The sequence below is a fragment of the Xyrauchen texanus genome, chromosome 33 (assembly GCF_025860055.1).
Source record: "Xyrauchen texanus isolate HMW12.3.18 chromosome 33, RBS_HiC_50CHRs, whole genome shotgun sequence".
Lineage (NCBI taxonomy): Eukaryota > Metazoa > Chordata > Actinopteri > Cypriniformes > Catostomidae > Xyrauchen > Xyrauchen texanus.
In genome coordinates, this window is record NC_068308.1 from 38,738,110 (window position 1) to 38,753,511 (window position 15,402).

The window sequence follows — 15,402 nt, forward strand, 5'->3', positions numbered from 1 at the left end:
TCAGAGAATTGCAGCAAAAAGGTGCACCAAAAGAGCTCTGCAGTGACCGCCCACTTCCATGACGCACTGTGAATGATGCAATCAATTCATTACTTCTTATGCATTTGCTTATATCGGAATATTTGGCAATAAAATTGAAGTATATTGTTTCTATGCTTAAAAATAAATAGGGGAAACACTTCCAGAACAAAGACTGCTGAAAAAGTGGGCAGGAAATGTTGTACTCTGTTAGTGTGTAACTAGCTAAAATTAGAAACGCTACTAACCTACTGACTTTTTAGTAGCGTGACAGTTGTTCCGCTTTTTCCCAAAAAATTATTTGAATAATATATATATATATGAGAGAGAGAGAGAGAGAGAGAGAGAGAGAGAGAGTGCTTTTGCAAACAAACTACAAGTAGCAATGTAGCATCACAAATGTTTAGTCGTTGGTACATATTGGTACGCAAAAGCTGTTCTAAAAGAAACAAAGATTGAATTTAATACTGTAAAGTATCAATAAAAATAGTTCATTGGTCTATTTTACCAAATATATTTTTGTGCTGTGTATTTTCATGCTCATTAGAGTATCAAACTGTTAGCTTAGCAACATGCTAACACCAAATTTCATTGAAAGCAATTGTAAGTAGCTCTATCCGTTTGTTGTGCAGAGTTGCTGCCTTATGAGGTTTCATGATGGCTCATGGTGTTAGCTTAGCAACATGCTAATGCCATACGCTATTGAAATTGATTGTAAGCCGAATCTGGTGTAAAGAGCGCTTTTATATTTGAGACGTGGAGTTGCTGCCTCAACCTTTAAAAAATTCTGGCAAACTTGCCTTAAATTTGCTGAAAATTCACCACTCATTATTTTCATATAGAGTGATGTGAAAAATTTATCTGATTTCTTCTATTTTTCATTGAAATTTCAAATTGTTTTAGAAGTATCTGCCCCCTTAAACTTAATAGCTGGTTGTGCCACCTTTGAGATCAGTCTTTCATAACGCTGCGGGGAATTCTGGCCCACTCTTTACAGAACTGCTTTAGTTCAGCCACATTGGAGGGTTTTTGAGCAGGAACTGCCCGTTTAAGGTCCTGCCACAGCATCTCAATCAGGTTCAAGTCAGGACTTTGACTAGGCCACTTCAAAACTTTCATTTAGCTTCTTTTGAGCCATTCAGAGGTGGACTTACTCCTATGCTTTGGATCATTGTCTCGCTGCATAATCCAGCTGAGCTGAGGCTTCAGCTCATGGACTGATGACGGGACGTTCTCCTTTAGGATTTTGTGGTAGAGAGCAGAATTCATGTTTCCCTCAATTATTGCAAGTCGCCCTGAAGCAGCAAAGCGTCTCCACACCATCACACTACCACCACCATGCTTGACCGTAGGTATGATGGAATTCTGTGTTTGATTTACGTCAGATGTAACGGGACCCCTGTCGTCCAAACAGTTCCACTTTCGACTCGTCAGTCCACAGAACATTCTCCCAAAAGGTTTGAGGATCACCAATGTGTGTTTTGGTGAAATTCAGATGAGCCTTAATGTTCTTCTGGGTTAGAAGTGGTTTTTGACTTGGCATTCTTCAATGGATGGCATTTATGCCCCGTGACTTTCTGATAGTGGAGTCAGGAACAGTGACCTTTAGTGATGCGAGAGATGCCTGCAGGTCCTTGGATGTTGTCCTTGGCTTTTTTGTGACTTCCTGGAAAAGTCATCGCGGTGCTCTTGGAGGAATTCTGGAATGTCGGCCACTTCTTTGGAAGGTTCCTTAGTGTGCCAAGTTTTCTCCATTTGGAGATAATGGCTCTCACTGTGATTCTTTTGAGTCTCAGATCCTTTGAAACAGCTTTGTAACCCTTTCCAGACTTATGTATTTCAATCACCTTTTCCCTCATCATTTCTTGGATTCGTTTTGACCTTGGCATAGTGTGCTGTTGGGTGAGACCTTTTAGCCAACTTCATGCTGCTGAAAAAGTTATATTTAGGTGTTGATTTGATTGAACTTGGCTGTCAGTAATCAGGTCTGGGTGTGTCTAGTTCAATTTGGTATGAGATACACACAAAAATAGAAATCAGGATGGGACAAATACACAGAACTGTACCATCATAACTGGTAATCTGGTAATCAGAAGGTCGCTGGTTCGATCCCCACAGCCACCACCATTGTGTCCTTGAGCAAGGCACTTAACTCCAGGTTGCTCCGGGGGGATTGTCCCTGTAATAAGGGCTCTGTAAGTCGCTTTGGATAAAAGCGGCTGCCAAATGCATAAATGTAAATGTACCAATGAGCTTTGCGGCTAACTTTTAATTGTTGCAAAAGGTTTGCTGCAGGTTAACACAACCGATGTAGAGCTGCAGACATTTGCAGTGAATCGCACGCTCATTTGCATGTGAAAATAATGAGTGGTAAATTTGTGGGAAGTTCATAACTCGAAATTTTTTGTAAGGGATGCTACTAACCTAACAACACTTTTCTGGCTACCACCCCTGGAGTTCGCTAGTTCAAATCCCAGGGCGTGCTGAGTGACTCCAGCCAGGTCTCCTAAGCAACCAAATTGGCCCGGTTGCTAGGGAGGGTAGAGTCACATGGAGTAACCTCCTCGTGGTAGCCTCCACACGTGCTATGTCTCTGCGGCAACGCACACAACAAGCCACGTGATAAGTTGCATGGGTTGACGGTCTCAGATGCGGAGGCAGCTGGGATTCATCCTCCGGCACCCGGATTGAGGCGAATCACTACGAGAACACGGGGACTTAAAAGCATATTGGGAATTGGGTATCCCAAATTGGGAGAAAAAAGTGGTGGGGACAACAACAACACTATTCAGTAGCATCACAGTTGTTTTGGTCTTTTAAAAAAAATGATTAAGCTTTTGTAAATTTAACTAATTGTGCAACAACTAGCAGTGTAGCATCACAAATGTTTCATTGCTGGTACCTTTTGAAAGAAACAACGATTTCATTTAATACTCAAAAGTATACATTTAAAATAATTATAATTAAATTACTATTTTACCCAATACTTGAGTGTGCTCTGTATTTTTATGCTTATTAGAGTATCATACTGTTAGCTTAGCAGCATGCTAACACCAAACTTCATTGAAATCAATTGTGACTAGCGCTATTTGTTTGTTGTGCGGAGTTGCTGCTGTAACAGTATAAAGATGGGCAAGGAGGTGGCGGGAACCAACTGAACAGTCAACATAAACGTTAATGAAATAATTGAACATAAAACAACATAAGGACACAGACACTCATGCAGCGCGGCCATGTGCCTCTCTCTCTCTCGAATTGGCACCTTCGGCTCCCCTTTATCTCGCTCTTCCGCTGATCAGCTGATTCATTGCCAGCCGTGCTCCCTCACAGCCCGGCCACGCCCTCCTCCTCCCTCGTCACAGCTGCCTTATGAGCTTTCATGATGGTTCCTTTAGCTTAGCAACATGCTAACACCATACTCTTTTGAAAACAATCGTGAAGAGCACTCTTTATGTGATCTGCGGAGTTGCTACCACAAATCAGTCACTTATGAAGTTGCATGATGGTTAGGCTGCTGCCTTTTGAAGGCAGCTACCTATGTAGGCACTAGACAGCAAGTCCGCTAATTATGTTTTGGGATGTAGCTCATGTTTCTAGCCATGTATTGGAGATTAGCATTGGTTTGCATGTAGTGTTAGTGTATAGCTTCATTTGCATAAACGGATGGATCATAACCATAAAAGGGCGGTCTCATACACACACTCTCTCTCTCTGTTTTTCTCTCACTCTTTGTAGGGTCGAGAACGCTTGTACTAAACTAGTGCAGGCTGCTCATATGTTAAAGTCCGACCCGTATTCTGTCCCGGCCAGAGATTATCTGATCGATGGCTCACGCGGGATCCTGTCAGGCACCTCTGACCTGCTTCTCACCTTCGATGAGGCCGAGGTATAGTGTGACTTTAACAGCATTAAACGGGTTTATTCCCATTTCTTGTGGGTGTGGTTGGGTGTTTTGATACTGACCGATTCTCTGCTCTCAGGTTCGTAAAATCATCCGTGTGTGTAAAGGCATACTGGAGTATCTGACGGTTGCTGAGGTCGTGGAATCGATGGAAGACCTGATCACATACACAAAGAATCTGGGGCCAGGTGAACATAATCAAAAAGAGTACAATATACTCACACACGTATTAATGAGAATTTTAATGATTTATAATGTTACAACACTTAAGCTTTTCCAGTTTAGCATGCACAGACAACTATAAGTAAACCAACATTTACCAATTTACCATTTACTCACAGGTATGACAAAGATGGCGAAGATGATTGACGAGCGACAGCAGGAATTGACTCATCAGGAGCACAGGGTCATGCTGGTGAACTCCATGAACACAGTGAAGGAGCTGCTGCCCGTCCTCATATCAGGTCTCATCTGACCTCTGAAGTCAAAACGAAATCAAAACTGACCCTATTTACATTCTTGATATACGTCCCTGTTCTTTTTCTGCACGCTTCATCATTGCACATCAGTATCAGAAATGACGTTTCCTGTTTCGGGGCTGTATTTGCCCTCTGGATTTCCTTAGACAAAATCGATTTTTGACACTTTCGGCGGCACTTTTCCACTAAGCCCCAATTAATTTCTGACGCTGGTGCACATAAATAAGTAAATAATAAAAAATGTCATCTCTTTTAGGCTCACCACTCAAACTAAGCCATTCTTTTATGCTACTGTTGTAGGTAATGCAGCCTTTCTAAAATCGTTAACACTTTACAATCAGGCTTTAGATATTAACATCAGTAAATTAAGGTTTCATGAACTAACAATGAGTTAATTGTGAGTTCATGTTAGTTTATAATGCAATAACCAATGTTAACATTTACAACTTTTAATGTTCAAATTAGAGCTGTCAGAATGAACGCGTTAACGCACCTGATCAATTAAAGTTTAACACATTCGTTTTTCTTAATCGCGATTAACGCTTGTTGGAAGGGTGCTTAATAATGTGTCTGTCTGAAGTCATTACACTGACACACACACTTCACGACACACACACAATACACTTCACAACACACACACAATACACTCACAACACACACACAATACACTCACAACACACACACAATACACTTCACAACACACACACAATACACTTCACAATACACTTCACAACACACACACAATACACTTCACAATACACTTCACAACACACACACAATACACTTCACGACACACACACAATACACTCACAACACACACACAATACACTTCACAATACACTTCACAACACACACACAATACACTTCACAATACACTTCACAACACACACACAATACACTTCACAACACACACACAATACACTCACAACACACACACAATACACTTCACAACACACACACAATACACTTCACAATACACTTCACGACACACACACAATACACTTCACGACACACACACAATACACTTCACGACACACACACAATACACTTCACAACACACACACAATACACTTCACGACACACACACAATACACTTCACAACACACACACAATACACTTCACAACACACACACAATACACTTCACAACACACACAATACACTCACAACACACACTTCACAAAACACACACTTCACAAAACACACACAGTACACTTCACAACACACACAATACACTTCACAACACACACAATACACTTCACAACACACACAATACACTTCACAACACACACAATACACTCACAACACACAATACACTCACAACACACAATACACTTCACAATACACTTCACAATACACTTCACAATACACTTCACAACACACACACAATACACTTCACAACACACACACACACAATACACTTCACAACACACACACACAATACACTTCACAACACACACACACACACAATACACTTCACAACACACACACACACAATACACTTCACAACACACACACAATACACTTCACAACACACACAATACACTTCACAACACACACAAAACACACACAATACACTTCACAACACACACAATACACTTCACAACACACACACTTCACAAAACACACACAATACACTCACAACACACAATACACTTCACAACACACACACAATACACTTCACAATACACTCACAACACACAGTACACTCACAACACACACAATACACTTCACAACACACACAATACACTTCACAACACACACAATACACTTCACAACACACACAATACACTTCACAACACACACAATACACTCACGACACACACACAATACACTTCACAATACACTCACAACACACAGTACACTCACAACACACACAATACACTTCACAACACACACACAATACACTTCACAATACACTCACAACACACAGTACACTCACAACACACACAATACACTCACAACACACACAATACACTTCACAACACACACAATACACTTCACAACACACACAATACACTTCACAACACACACAATACACTTCACGACACACACACAATACACTCACGACACACACACAATACACTCACGACACACACACAATACACTCACGACACACACACAATACACTTCACGACACACACACAATACACTCACAACACACACAATACACTTCACAACACACACACAGTACACTCACAACACACACAGTACACTCACGACACACACACAATACACTTCACGACACACACACAATACACTTCACGACACACACACAATACACTCACAACACACACAATACACTCACAACACACACAATACACTTCACAACACACACACAGTACACTCACAACACACACAATACACTTCACAACACACACAATACACTCACAACACACACACACACACAATACACTCACAACACACTCACAACACACACACACACACAATACACTTCACAACACACACACACAACTTCAGTGATAAAATGATGGAGAAACTAAATAAGACCAGATCGGACTTGTGACAGAAATCAAGTATGTTTTCAGCATATGTAAGAATCATTTTAATTACCACAGAAGCACGTCAAGTCTCAACTATCGCCAAAACGAAGAATGAGGCGCTTTTGTCTGACAGCGATTGTCACGTGTCAAAGCGGTGCTCACCGCTGACGTTGCCGCCCTGACGTAAGTGTGACATTTCTAATGGTCATGTTTAAATGTCTCACATAGGCATTAAGATCTTCGTTACGACCAGGACGTCTCAGGGGAAGGGTGTGGAGGAGGCACTGAAGAACAGGAACTTCACCGTGGAGAAGATGAGCACAGAAATCAATGAGATCATTCGTGTACTGCAGCTCACGTCCTGGGATGAGGACGCCTGGGCCAATAAGGTGTGTGAGAGGACAAAGGTCACTGTGTCCTTACGTGCCTGGATTGATCTCTCCCATATACATGGAACTACTTTAAACCATTTACTCCCTAAATACACATGCATGCATACCTTACCAAATTCGAGAGATCGTGGCAAATTTTCCGCAAATGAGCCACTGATGATTGTCACAGGTTAATGAGCTTTGTGGCAAACTTGCGGCAAATTGTTGCCATTGTTGCCACATGCTTGATGGCGGTTCACCACTACTGGCGAAGAGATGCAAACATTTGTGGCGAAAAAGCTCAATTTGCAGCAAGTTTATAGTTTTTTTTGTGAGGGTGTACACACAGCAGTGCAGTTGTAACCCTGGAAGATTTTACATAAACTGCCTTTTTGTCTTAGACAGCAACAAAGCAGAGGAACATAAACGTCTTTTACTCATTAGAGTGTGAGTATTTGGGGTTGGGCAACATAGGTGTGTGTGTGTGTGTGTGTGTGTGTGTGTGTGTGTGTGTGTGTGTGTGTGTGTGTGTGTGTGTGTGTGTGTGTGTGTGTGTCTGTCTCTAATAATGTGTTTATATGGTTTATTCTGAATTCAGTACAAGTTAAAGGGACAGTTCACCTAAAAATGAAAATTCTCACCCTCATTCCATCCCAGATATGTATGACTTTCTTTCTTCTGTTGAACACAAACAAATATTTTTATAACAATATTTCAGCTCTGTGGGTCCTCACAATGCAAGTGAATGGGTGCCAACATTTTGACACTACAAAAGGCAGCATAAAAGTAATCCATACAGCTCCAGTGGTTAAATCTATAGCTTTAGACGTGATATGATAATTTTAGGTTAGAAAAAGTCTAACATTTCAGTCAATTTTTACTAGAAATGATTCTCCCTGCCCAGTAGGGGGCGTATGCATGAAGAAGGTGAAAGTTAAAGTGGAAATTGATTGTACAGGGAGGAGAATTATAGTGAAAATGGACTTAAATATTGATCTGTTTCTCACCCGCACGCATCATATCACTTATGAAGACATGGATTAAACCACTGGAGTCATATGGATTACTTTTATACTGATTTTTGGAGCTTCACAATGTTGGCACCCATTCACTTGCATTGTATGGACCAACAGAGCTGAGATATTCTTGTAAAAATCTTCATTTGTGTTCTGCTGAAGTCGTCATACACATCCGGGATGGTATAAGTGGAGTTATTGTATTATAAGTGGATGGTTACTTAATGGAGTAAATAATAAGAGAATTTTCATTTTTGGGTACACTATACCTTTAAGATCAATTGTGGCATTATGTTGATTACCACAAAAATGTTTTTTTTTTGTTTTTTTTTAATCATTTTTTGTGGTAATCAACATCACAGCACAAATGCTGTCGATTGATCTAAACTTGTATTGCATCTGGAATATTTCTTTAATTAGGTTTTGTTACGTTTATGCAAAATATATTTTTCTTTTTTGATTTTAGAGAGAAATATCACCCGTGCACATTCTTTACAGACTTCGTGGTACTCTCTAGTGTGTTTTTGTGAAGGTGGAAACTTTCAGATGTGGGTTTTGGGTTTTGGAGCTGGTGAGAACTTGGCTTGTGGGTTGTGGATTTGTTTCGTGTTTCTCTTTCAACTTTTCTCTCTTTCTGTTTTCTCAGTTCATGTTTTGTTGAAATATCTTCTGTTTCTCCTTTCTTGGTTCGTTTTCTCACCATAGAAGGTAAGGATGTGTGCGCATGCTCTCTCGCCATGTGTTAGCAGGTGTACGCTCGGCCTCGCTTATGCGTGATGTCATCAGATTGAGTGAAATGATTGGTCGTGGGTCCCGTCACTCATGTGTGATGATAACAGAATGAGGCTGTGCTCAAGGAGAAATTTGATCAGATGATGTCACATGTTTGTCTTGCTTCTGTTTTCATGATCGCTGATCACAGAGATAAACAAATGCTACTTTTTCCAATGTTAAATTATCAAAACATACAAACAAACAACTTTTAATTGACATTTACTGTGCCTTTTGGTCATTTAATTTATGTTTGCACCAATAATTACATTTTGACCAATACATATATCTGAAGAAATATAAACTATTTTGCTATGGATATTATTATAAATCTATTTTGTTTAGCCTGTTTTAAGCAAAAGGAACAATTCATTAAGTAAAATTGCATTCTTCGAGTAAAATCAAACATGAAAACATTATAATGTTCATTATAATTATTGCACAGATCTAGATATTTTAGCCGATATTGATCGTTACGTTTTGTCCAGTAACCGATATTATGGCCGATGTTATAAACTCATGCATTTTTGCCCAATTTACAGTAAAAGTACAATTCTTTAAGTGAATTTACATGCTTCGAGTGCAATTAGACATCAAAATGTCCTAATGTTCATTATAATTATTGCACAGATATATAAATTGTAGCCGATACCGATCGTTACGTTTTGGTCAATAACCGATATTATGGCCGATGTTATAAACTCATGCTGTTTTGCCCATTTTACAGAAAAAGCACAATTCATTAAGTGAATTTACATGCTTCGAGTGCAATTAGACATCAAAACAGGCGTTTTACTCATAATTTGTGTTAAAGTGAAAGTCGTTGTTGTAGCGCCTCTAATGTTCATTTCACAAGGAAACATCCGCAATACGTACTAAGAGCCACGTATAAATAATTTAGCAAAAATCTCTGAGCTTCTGTGATTTAACGCTGGGAAAAGAACCACAAATTTGGGCCGTTCAGTTTGTCAAGGCTGTACTGGACTCACCAAAGATCTGTTCTCTCTGTCCTTTTGTAATGTGACCCAGAACTAATCTGTTTTCTGCTTTTATTGCATCGTGTTTGATGGGGTGTGTGTGTTTAACCTTGCACTGATACTATATATAGTGTGTGTGTTTAAATGCAGTCAACAAATGGCCTCTTCTGCTAATTTGACGCTAGCTCTCACAACAAAAACGATTTATCTCCGATCACTTCATAATGAGCGTTTACAATTCTAATATTGTCAAACTAGTGTGTTAAATGGTGATAGCTGCATTTAAGTCGTTTTCAAGTTGGAGATGTGACCTGGCGGGTTTTGCGTGACTAAATATTTCGACGTGTTGCGTAGTGGCACTTCTGTGCAGATGACAAATGTTCCAGTCCCGTTGAAGTCATTTTCGGAGTGATTACACTGAAGCACACAGCACCAGAGTCCTTCTACCAAGGTGAGCCTACAGGCTAAGCATAAAATAGCATAACGCAGCGGTCCCATAGACATTCTATGGGGCGTACTATCTTTACATGCTAGCTGACTGCGGTGTCTCCTATGATAGCGCCACGGAGGTTGTTATGTCAGGAAATAAAACGATCTCTGACATTGCTTCCCTCCCAGTGATAAAATGATTGAGAAAGGAGTTCTTAACACTATTTGATGTACAAACCAAGCCCAGATGGGACTTGTGATAGAAATCAAGTATTTTTCAACCCACGTAAGGCAATTTTTAATTGGCACAGAAGCACACCAAATCTTAACCATCACCAAAATGCAGAATGAGACGTTTTTGTCCGCAAGCGCTATTCATGGGGAGTTCAAAGATTGATGCTGCTGTTGTCTTGCGGATGTGAATTATGAACGCAGCTTCACGATTGCTGTAGCAAAGGGGATAGCCACGGTCTAAAATGACAGTTTAAGGGATTTTAATGCCTAGTGCAATAAATATGCAACCTATGTGGGGATTATGTCTTTCAATTTCTCCCACGTTTGATGGTATTTGAATTGGTGATATTTTAGTGCATAGTGTCAAATTTCAGCATTTTTAAAATCTGCGATTAATCGTGATTAACTACAAAATATTATGCGATTTTAAAAGTGTTAATCAGCTGGCAGCACTAATAATATAATTTATAAGTTGCAATGTGTTTTTGTCATAATTGCTTAACTTGCATGCTGCTGTGCAGTCCGGATAAACCCTCAAGCCTTTATTTGGATGGAAAACTAAAGCATGTGATGGGGTTATTTTAGATTTGCATAGTAATTTGTAGCAACCAATAATATGTGGAATTACAGAGATATGCAATTAGTGAATCAAGAGTGCTTAAATATACAGAACCACTCAAAGTCCATCAAACCAGACCAACCTTACCGGTTTAACCCTTTAAGCTCAGATAGGCCCACTAAGGGAAAAAAGCAATCATCAAAATGATAATAACTACAGTCTTGACCAACACAAAATATGTATCTTTTGAAAGCTTAGAAGCTCTTCTTTACAATGCATATAGACCGAAACTGAACAAGTGCTTTAAAATTTGCTGACAAATCAGAAGTGTTCCATGTTGATAATTTATTAAAAAAATAAAATTGCACTATTTATTACTGTAATCAGTAAAAACATCAAACTGATCAAATATCCATGTGTCATATGTTGTTGGAAAGTACTCGAGTAGAATACAGCAGACTATTTGTTCTACTCACGTAATAGTAATAGATAATAAACATAAAATAAAGTTATTTAGAGGAGGCGATTATCTTTCAAACGAGTCCACACACAAGGTAATCAGATGTATAGATCATTAGATAATCCACATGAAGCACAATGTTACATATGACCACCAGGAGATGGCGCCAAATACGTGACACAGACTCAATGATGACTCAAATGGCACCGAATGAAAGGCGCCAAAAACATGACACAGACTCAGTGATGACTCAAATGGCACAGAATGAAAGGCACCAAATACATGACACAGACTCAATGATGGCTCAAATGGCACAGAATGAAAGGCGCCAAATACACGACACAGACTCAGTGATGACTCAAATGGCACAGAATGAAAGGCACCAAATACATGACACAGACTCAACGATGACTCAAATGGCACAGAATGAAAGGCGCCAAATACATGACACAGACTCAGTGATGACTCAAATGGCACAGAATGAAAGGCGCCAAATACACGACACAGACTCAGTGATGACTCAAATGGCACAGAATGAAAGGCACCAAATATATGACACAGACTCAATGATGACTCAAATGGCACAGAATGAAAGGTGCCAAATACATGACACAGACTCAATGATGACTCAAATGGCACAGAACAAAAGGTGTCAAATACATGACACCGACTCAATGATGACTCAAATGACACAGAATGAAACTCACTCCTGAATGAAACCTTTAGTCATTGTTGTGTTTGCCTGTGTAATTAGTTCTTATGTACAATTCTTATGTTTTATTTGTTTGGAGAGTCTTCTGGACACATGGATATATACATTTTGTATGTTCTAACATTTGATTGCTTTGTCGTATCAACACATAAAATTTGCCTCTTGATACAGTTGTCATGATTGGGAACAAAGCAAAAGCAGTTTTTCAGAGCCACTTTATTTACACCCATAGATGTATAATGTCAAATAAGAATATTTGTTTTGTGATTTTTCAGCTGTTTCTTAGGCCGAGAGTCTCAGAATGCATCATAATCTATATCATTAAAACAAAGTTTTCTTTACAATGATACCAAACACTTGACCCTCCTTTTTCATACCTATAGTTATAAGCCTTTCATTTTGAGTATCCCATTGAAACAGGACATCTTTTAAAACTTAAAGAAAAAAGTTAAAAGGCTTAAAGAGTTAATGGTCAACTATTGTTACATTTGTCTAAACCCCACCAAAATAACATCTGGTTTTTCTGGAGTCTTGAATTCGGAATGAATTTGTCATTGACAGGATGTTTTTGTGTGTGTGTGTGTGTGTGTATATATATATATATATATATATATATATGTGTATATGTGTGTGTGTGTGTGTGTATATATGTGTGTGTGTGTGTGTGTGTGTATATATGTGTGTGTGTGTGTGTGTGTGTGTGTGTGTGTGTGTGTGTGTGTGTGTGTGTGTGTGTGTGTGTGTGTGTGTGTGTGTGTGTGTGTGTGTCATCACTGAGGTAGCTGTGAAAGAAACTGTGAGCTTTGTGGCTTTGTGAAGTTTCAGTGTGACCGCTCATCTCCAAAACAGGGACACGATGAGAATTTCGCACACATAACCCTCATGAACACTGAAAAATAACAACGTTCGTTATATTTATACATTCATAGTATATTGCACATTACCCATGTGCTTATGTTTGTTTTCTCCTGTTAAAACGGACAATTTATGTCAGCTTTAGGGAACTGAAACTTTCATAACCAAAAAAGGAAATGACCTACTGGATCACGACATACCATCTCTCTCTCTCTCTCTCTCTCTCTCTCTCTCTCTCTCTCTCTCTCTCTCTCTCTCTCTCTCTCTCGGCACATTAACAGTCTTGTATGATATTGCCAAAGTATTCAATCCAAGGCTTAGTATTAATAACAGGAGCACTGGTGAAGATTATGGAGACCAAGGGAAGCAGTTCAGTGAGGTCATACCTATTAATAAATCACACCAACAATTGACAGAATAATAATAACCGCCCTTACACACACAGTGAAACATAGTGACCACTGCAGCTGCATTTACACTGCTGATCCGATTGTGATCTATTATGCCATCCAATCTGTGAATATATAAATGCAATGAAATGCACATTTTATTTTTCTCTTTCATTTGTGCATTATGTGCGCGATCCAAGTGACATTCATTCTGACTTAAGATACAAGTAGGTCAGATGACCAGATGTTAGATGCACTGCGTTTGAAAGCGTCCCAAATCAGATGCAAAAATATCTGATGACGTGTTTTTGTTGCATAGATGCATGCAAAATCAGATTAGTGCCAGATATCGGTGAAAACTGAATTGGTTGACAGTGTTCAGTTCTCTTTTATTTGTAATGCACTTAGTAAAATAATGCTTTACAAGCCCTGTAAAGGCAACATTATTTTCATTTGTTTTATTATTTTATGTAAACTTATAACATAGTTTTTTTATGTTATATTACACTTGCATTATTAATAATGCTGCTGCTGATAATAATAATAATAATAAGATCAGCACTGTTATGATGGGACTTTTAATTTGTTATTCCTTTAATTTAGAATGAATTGATAACTCTTGATGGGGTATTGTTCATTAAGATTTATCACAGTATAAATGCAACTTTTGAGGAAGCTAATAAAGAAAGAAGATCTGGCACATATGAATATCTTCTGCTTTCATATTGTTTGAACATTCAATCGTTGATTTGGGTTGGATTGTTTATTTTGTGTTATTTGTGTGCAGGACACAGAGGAAATGAAGCGAGCACTGGCTCTGATCGACTCGAAAATGGCCCAGGCCAAGAATTGGCTCAGAGACCCTCATGCCCAGCCAGGTATGACAATACACCTAAGCAATGTTCTGAATGGTGTACTGCTAGTGATTTATGTCAATACCGATATCTAAGGCCGATAACCGATTAATCAGGCTTTTATTTTTTTTTTATAAATATATTTTTAAATCGGTCATTCTTTACTATGATGGGAACGGACATTATTGCTACAAGAAAAACAAACAAAACAAAAGCAGTGTAGAGCGGAGGAGGGCTGGGCTGGAACAACGCACGGCCAGTCCCCAATCAGCCTGATTGGGGCGCGCTCGCGTATTGTGGCGGCCCCGCCCTCCTCCGCTCTACAAGCAATTTATTGTGAGGCCAAAATTCCCAAAATATCCCGAAAAATGTAGATTTGGTGCATAATGAGGGACTTTTAACTAAAGAAATTCATTAAAAATACAAAGGGGACTTTTATTTTGAAATGGCAGAGACTTGTTGTTATGCTATACATGTATGCGTTTAAGAAATTACAAATTTTATATCCTATATATTCACCAGATTAAGAGTTTTATACAGTATATACATATATTTTAATTTTATTGATGAGTAAAAAAAAATCACGAATTAAATTGAACTGCAACTAACGATTATTTTGATAATTGATTAATCGAACGATTATTCGACTATTCTGCGATTGTTGCAACAATTAATCATTAGCTCTTAACTGATTATTCCGCTTGTGTCCCTGTTCACTTCAATCCATCTTTAACTAAAGCTACGATTGCCAATTTTCTTCACGATAAGAAATGCACAGTGACATATTTAACATGATTCAGTAAGTCGCCAGTCATCACGTTATAATCTAGCTGCATTAAGCGTGCATGATCAAGGGACGAATTACATGTGCTGAT

At 38.9% G+C, this 15,402-nt stretch overlaps 1 protein-coding gene across 2 annotated transcripts in view; it reads left to right on the forward strand.

The window, feature by feature from the left end:
• Nucleotides 1-15,402, forward strand: part of vclb (vinculin b) — a 47,749-nt gene that overhangs the window by 16,981 nt on the left and 15,366 nt on the right. For both annotated transcript variants that reach the window (XM_052102869.1, XM_052102870.1), the window contains exons 3-7: nucleotides 3,754-3,904; nucleotides 3,999-4,107; nucleotides 4,261-4,383; nucleotides 7,129-7,289; nucleotides 14,461-14,551. In XM_052102869.1, the coding sequence (XP_051958829.1) occupies nucleotides 3,754-3,904; nucleotides 3,999-4,107; nucleotides 4,261-4,383; nucleotides 7,129-7,289; nucleotides 14,461-14,551 (635 nt within the window). The remainder of the gene's footprint in view (nucleotides 1-3,753; nucleotides 3,905-3,998; nucleotides 4,108-4,260; nucleotides 4,384-7,128; nucleotides 7,290-14,460; nucleotides 14,552-15,402) is intronic.